The sequence below is a fragment of the Palaemon carinicauda genome, chromosome 22, assembly GCF_036898095.1.
Source record: "Palaemon carinicauda isolate YSFRI2023 chromosome 22, ASM3689809v2, whole genome shotgun sequence".
In the NCBI taxonomy this organism is placed as follows: Eukaryota; Metazoa; Arthropoda; class Malacostraca; order Decapoda; family Palaemonidae; genus Palaemon; species Palaemon carinicauda.
This window is the reverse complement of record NC_090746.1, coordinates 107,008,723-107,016,222: the sequence shown is the minus strand read 5'-3', so window position 1 is coordinate 107,016,222 and position 7,500 is coordinate 107,008,723. Positions and strand designations below refer to the sequence as shown.

At 31.4% G+C, this 7,500-nt stretch overlaps 1 protein-coding gene across 1 annotated transcript in view; it reads right to left on the bottom strand.

The window, feature by feature from the left end:
• Positions 1 to 756, bottom strand: part of LOC137616018 (uncharacterized) — a 5,062-nt gene extending 4,306 nt beyond the window's left edge. Inside the window, exon 1 of the mRNA XM_068345697.1 lies at positions 646 to 756. Coding sequence (XP_068201798.1) covers positions 646 to 756 — 111 coding nt within the window. The remainder of the gene's footprint in view (positions 1 to 645) is intronic.
• Positions 757 to 7,500: the final 6,744 nt, after the last annotated feature.

Sequence of the window (7,500 nt, the reverse complement as noted above, 5' to 3'; positions counted from 1 at the left end):
TCAAGTCATTGAGTATCAATAGAATTATATTTTGGTGGTTCTAAGATTTTATAGAATTAGATAACCTGGTAATTATGTAATTAGTGGTTTCATGAAAAGCTTTTTTTATGATACATATTTTATGATAATATTAAAGGTTTATGATTGAAAACTCGAAAAGGATTCAGTTAGATGGAATCGCTGAAGGTTTTACATCATAAGGTTCATTACAATAGTTATATTGATTGATCAAGGAGCTCTCTCTCTCTCTCTCTCTCTCTCTCTCTCTCTCTCTCTCTCTCTCTCTCTCTCTTTGCGTTAGATGTGTTTAACCAACTTAAAGATACAGGTAATTCTTCTTTTTAACTTACATCCGATTACAACTTTGTAGAAACTTGACTAAAATATTGTAACTTCTGATCTAATTTTCTACTGCTTCCTTCCCAGGTAACATCAAAAGGACAAAAACATTGAGGGAAAATACAAGATGTCATTAGAGTCAGCCTCACACATTGATGGGAAATTTGGTATCATGATTACATAATTTTTAGTTGATTCTTTATGTATTTTCGTTTCCGTGCTTGTTTGCTACCCTGCTACGAGTCTTTGGATTGTAATAATAATAATAATAATAATAATAATAACAAAAACTAGAAGGGCACTCACTAGAGTGCAGACCTCCATGCGGCAGCTCATTTCTCGACCTTTTGCTTGACCTTGACTTTTGACTTTAAGATTTTGCCTGAAGGTGATCTTGACCTTCAAAAATATAATCATTTCCAGTTTTTTTTTTTTTTTTTTTTTACATAACAGTTAATCCAAGCAAGTTCCATTGATCACGATTCAAATTGTGGCCGGAAAGCTATCCACAAACTAACACAAACACACGCAAACTTCGTTGGTGGAGGTAATAATGATAATAATAATAATAATAATATCTCTTACATAATAAAGAGCAATTGTATGGTTATACACACACACACACACACACACACATATATATATATATATATATATATATATATATATATATATATATATATATATATATATATATATATTTCTTTTTGGTTACACTGAGCTCTCTCCGTCCCACTGGTTGGGGGAAGTGGGAGTAGTCATACCCTGGGGAGAAGGGAGTGCCTGTGTGTGCATATCTATCTAAAGATTCAGCCCTCGTTTTTGACGGGTCACGTACACTGATAAAAATAAAAATAATGATAATAATGTTAATAATAATAATAATAATAATAATAATAATAATAACAGAAGAAGAACAAGGCCTAAGATCACTATAACAGTTTTATGCTATGATTAATACTCAACATCTATTAATAATGATAATGGTTGATATAAAAAATAATATTAACACAACAAGGAATGGATCGACGAATGACACATGGCTGTGTGTGTGTAGATTGCCTTACCTTGTGTAAGACACGGAGTCTTGCGTTGGCAGCCCAGAAACCATCAAAATAATTTCATCATATATAGATATTTTAAATTGCTATGTGACTCTTTAATTTTAAAAGCCTCAAAATTTAAATTCCATTCCAAAACTAATGTGAATTATACATTTATCAAAATAATATATTCCTAATGAGGGATTTAATCATTTCTATATGGGATAACTAATTGTATGAGCAATTTTGTCCTTGAAATCGAGGAGATAATTTGCTTCTGTGGGAGGTGCTCGGAGTGAGAGAAGCGGCTACAGGAAAGGAACAGAGGAAATCCTAAGTGTTTCAGTTATCCAAAGACAATTTAAATACGCTAATAAAAGAATAAAATCAGTTAGATCAAAGCAACATATGAAGAAATAAGGAAAAGGGCCAAACTAAAAAGCAAGATTAGAAAATGGCTTTATAATCGAGTTTTTCATAAGTCAGTTAACCGCCAGCTCGTATTACTTAGGCCTAAAGGACTGTTATCCTACAAGTGCGGTGATATCAAAGTATAAAAACACCGTCATGTTTTCCTTTTAAATTATCTATATGCTTTAAGTATTGCATTGTAGGCCTATCCTGCATTGCAGATTCTGCATTTATGTGTTTTAGGCGTTACATTATAGGTCAATCTTACATGGCAGCTTCTGCATCTATATGTTTTAAGCGTTGCATTGTAGGCCTATATAACATTACAGCTCCTGCGTCTATAGAACATTGTATTGTAGACCTAACCTGACTTTACAGTCAGCAGGAACATCGTTGCTTTTGTGCAGTATTCTAAACTCCGGCATTTATATTCCTCCTGTGTAACTTTGGTAGCAGTAAATACGATCTATTTTAGTGTACAAACGATTACGCAATTTTCCCTGAATTTAGACTCTGCTTCAGATTCTGAGGACTTTTTTTTTTTTTCTTTTTTGATAGGAAGAAATTATTTCAGTGAAGTTATTTTTCATAAATAAAAATAACCATTTTATGATTTGTACCCTTTAGAGTTTTAATCAAAATTCATTATAAATATCATCATCTCCTACGCCTATTGACGCAAAGGGCCTCTGTTTCAATTCGCCAGTCGTCTCTATCTTGAGCTTTTAAAACAATACTTCTCCATTCATCATCAACTTCACACTTCACATTCTGTAAAAAGGAAGTGTCCAAAGAATTGTATCAAACATGGTCTATAAATATTGTTTGAACTTAGACGCCATAGTTACGAACCAACAACAGTTATAGTGAAATCTCGGAAATTATTTGTGACTGTTCGAAGGATATTTTAGGTTGGATATTCAAGTGGAGGAATAGAAATATTTATAGGCCTAATAAATGAGTATTGAAGTTGAGGGTGAAAAGTCTTTTATCTTTAAATCACATCTCAATGACAGAGTGTTCAGACTAAATTTCCGACCAATGAAAGGTCGACATGATATTAGTCTTGTAAATAAAGTTTTAAGCATAGACTATAGATTGGCTTAGCTACTCAAGTAACTGTCTTCTTCTTTCAACCTCATCATTCCTATTGTATAGCAGGGTCGGCCGCTCGAGTCAACTCTCTCCATCTATTTATATGCTCTTCATCGTATGTAGAGTACATCAACACCAAATTTTTAATCAATGATTTTGAAAATCAAATTTGAATAAAAATATTGTTATTCAGTCTTGGCCTTTAAAAGTTAATGGAGAGATTAATATTGTGTTGACTCGAAAATTAGGCAAAGAAAAAAAAATGAGCTTCAGCCAGAGAGGGATCCAATGTAGTACTATTCTTGCCATCATAGCACCAAATAACTCTCTAGCAGTAGTATCTCATCGGGTGCCTCTTCTTCCCCATCAAATTACTGATTTATTTGATAAAAAAAAACCTAAAATTCTTAAATAGCTGTAATAATAATTAGTACTAAAGGCAACTAAATTCTTAATTATTAACCTTTATAAGAAATTATGAATTTATCAACAAATCTATAAACTTTCCATAGAATGTTTGAGTCTTCTTAAATGGAGAATATTTTCCGAAGAGTAATGACAGTGATGTCTGTATCGTCCTGGATAACCTGAAGTAAAGAGACTCGGGTTTTCCGAGAGTCCTGGTTCGGGTCAAGCCCTAAGAAATCGACTCCGTTGAGGATCCTTCCTCTTGGGTGTCTTCCGATTCAGGACTACCTCTCGGTTTGGGGTTCCGAGACAGGGCAGGATATGAAGAGAGTATCCTGTCACTGACGTCCCCCGGTTATCCAGCAAAACAGCAACAGGCTTTCTTTTGGTCTGGTGTTGATTCTCCTCTCTCTCTCTCTCTCTCTCTCTCTCTCTCTCTCTCTCTCTCTCTCTCTCTCTCTCTCTCTCTCTTTTCCTCTTCTTCCAATCATCAACTCTTTCTTATCTTATTTCTTCTCCTCCTCTACTAATGCGTGGACTAGAGGTGTGGGAAACTGGTGATGCTTTTATATGTTTGCGTCGGACAAACGTGTGTGTATGTATGACAAAACATTGGTCAACTTTTATGAAAAAAAAAAAAATATTACTGAAAGATATCAGACTTAAAAAATCGGAAAAAAATTAAATGCGTTAATGTTTGAGTGAGGAAGAGGGGAAATAATTTAAGCTTAGTCCTGTAGTCTAATGATAACAATTTATGCATTTGGGTTATGAATTCAAAGTTATTTGATTTTGCTTATGTCGTTTTTTTTTTTTTTTTATAAAGCAAAAGTTACTTAGGGTCGTGGTTTCGAAACTTGCAATAATTTATTATGAGCCGAAGCTTCGATTATAGTCAACGTTGCCTATATAGGTCTAATATCTCGAGGGGTTTATTCAAGGAAAAGAAATAATGATAAATAAATAATTAAATAATCGAGGTGGTGTGTTATCTTCACTCTTATGTATTTATGTATGTATATGCATGTAAATATATCTGTATATTTATATGTATATACATGTATATGTATATGTAAGGAGTAGCATAAGAAACTGTTAATAGTGTTATATTACTTAGCAAAGCCTAAACACAATGAGTATTGAAATCAAAAGCGCAGAACATTGAAATGGTTGCAGAATATACAAAACACTGACAAGTGAATAGAAAATTGATAATAAAAGATTCAAACGAAATACTCAATAATTTCAGGCATATCAATTTATGGCTCATTTCTTAAACATTACAAATAAAAAACACATTAAAAAATGCTGTAAAAACAGAAAAAGAGATTGGGGAATCTTCCTTATAAAATAAAGAGCAAGTGTCTGGTTCTATATATATATGTATATATATATATATATATATATATATATATATATATATATATATATATATATGTATATATAAAAGTAGATAGAGAGCTATATCTTTCCAGTCATGCTCAGCTCCCTCAGTCTCTCGGGTATTGAGGAGAGGGAGTAGTCATATCCTGGTGAGAGGGGGCTGCATCAGCGTTAGGGTTCATATGTACCTAATATTTAGCTATCATTTCTGACGGTCCGCATAGAAAATGTATAACAACGCAAAATATCGCTTACAGCGAAAAAAGGTCAATACAATTATCCTGAAAGCTCTTTTGCAAAATTGAATCCTGGCATTAAGCCTCTTGCAAATTCTTGATAATGGCGTCTCATATTACTTGATGGAAGAGTTGCAATTTTAATTCTGAATGGCAACCTGACTGAGGGGAAACCTCAGATAGGGAAATGGCAATTCTATCTGAGTTTTGCTGGTTGTTTACGATAACGAATGTGAAATGCGAAATATGCTCGAACTAACTTGAAAGTAATTGGGAAAGATTCCGATATATTCAGTGCATCTTCTCAAGGCAAAAGCTGCAGGTTATGCAGCTTCACCTACAGTAAGGATGAGGTTGAACCTTGTTAATAGGAAGAACTGGGGTTCAAAAGTCAACTATGAAATATTCTTTACTGGGAAGGCTGTGGCTTTCAAGACCAGGTTGTTGAGAACGTTTTATAACTTTGTTGGAAAACTAAAAGTATTTTTACATAATTAATAAAAGATTTGGGGTTTAACTATTTATCTTTCCATCAGCAGAATCCGTTGCTGCTTTTACCGCATATATATTGCACACTTTAAAGACCGAGTGATGAGCTTTCTTTTCCCTTTATTAAAGGGAATTCAAATAACTTCTTAATTTTAAACAGTGGATAATCCATCGTAACTACCAATTCATATTTATATATATATGATAAAGGGATTTCGCTTCCACAATTTTTTTACACAAACTGCAATGGACTCCTGCCTTTAGGAATGTATTAAACATAATTGTTGTGTGTAGAATCATCTTTTTTTAAGTGGAAAATAGTAAATGATATTTGAAGGTATTATTCATAACAAGAACTAAGAATAATGACTGATAGTTTCCTTATTTCCTTTCCTCACTGGGCTATTTTCTCCTTTTGGAGCCCTCGGACTTATAGCATTCAGCTTTTCCCACTAGGGTTGTAGCTTAGCAAGTTATAATAATAATAATAATAATAATAATAATAATAATAATAATAATAATAATAATAATAATAATAATAATATCGCTCCAATGCGTAACAATTAGCAGTTCAACTCCCACTATTAACACCTCATGATATCATTTTTTTTTTTTTTTTTTTTTGGAATTTGAATTGCTGTTAACGTTCAATACATTGTTGCAACAACTCTTTTCATTTACTTTTCTTCAAATCATTGCTCACTGATCTATAGCATATAATAATTTCTATAAAATAACGTTTCCTATTTTCGTAATAATAATAATAATAATAATAATAATAATAATAATAATAATGATGATAATAATAATAATAATAATAATATTAGTATTTGTAATCATCATCATCATATTTATGATAATAATAATAATGATGATAATAATAACAATAATAATAATAATAATAATAATAATAATAAGGTAATCGCTTATGAGTAGGAATGTCATCTTAGTATTCACTTTCATTTGTTTAGGGTTGTGAGAACATAAACTAGGAAACTTTATTCTTTTTGTTTATCCGCAAAAAATAACCTTCTCGAACTCACAAATAATGTAGTCACCTAATAACAACATTCAGAACTTATGGTCATGTCATTTGTAAGCTGCCCTTTATTTTTATGCCATATTTTTCAATGACGTTTCAAAGCCGATTGAATTAGAAACATCAGGGGCAAATCATGTCAGTAATATGACTATGCCCATTAAATATTTTAGTATTCTCGATTAATGTCATAGATTTTCAATTGATAACTTGTTAGAATATTTACTATATAAAGGGTAAATGTTTCTCTATAAATTACCACAATTTTAATCCCAATTAAACTAATAATTAGAGAGATAAAATGTCTTTCGAGAGCTGATTTTCACAAAGGAAACTATAAGTATGTCTTCCCTTGTTATTCACCTCTTAACTCTATATAAACTAAGAAAAGAATCAAAATAATTTACTAAGCGAAATTTCGTTAGAGAAAACATTAATCTTTATCGACTTCTTTCATATTCATGTGATGTAATGGAATATTATGCTTTGAAACACTTAAGAAAAAGTTTACTTTTTGGAAAATTTACTTTGAACAATCTCTACTTTGAACAAAATCTGCCTTAAAAAAAATCATTTTGAACAAAAATTATTTAGAACAAAATTTACTTTGAACAAAACTAGTTGGGTAAAAATAACTAAAATTACATTAACTAATCAATAAATCAAATCTTATAAGAAAATCGTGTTTATCTTTTAGGCATCTTAATAAATGCAAAAGTATGAAATATGAAAAGTAAAGTAACATAACAAAATAACATAAATAACAGATCATATAACCGTAACGGTAACGATCAATTTAACGAAGTTTTAATATTCTTGTTACTTGAGGCAAAGGTTTCTCTTGATTAACCATTCATTTAGGCCCATTATTATTACCTTTGACTCTAATAAGTAATAAAGGTAAAATACTGCACCAACTTTATCATGCATCTTCTCAATAGCGCTGAAGTCTAATACAAGGTTTATTCTTGCAAATATTTAGCATGGCTGGATAAAGGGCAATTAATCAGGTTTATGCAAATAGGAAAAATAGTGTTTTTGTGCTTAAGAAGCAAAC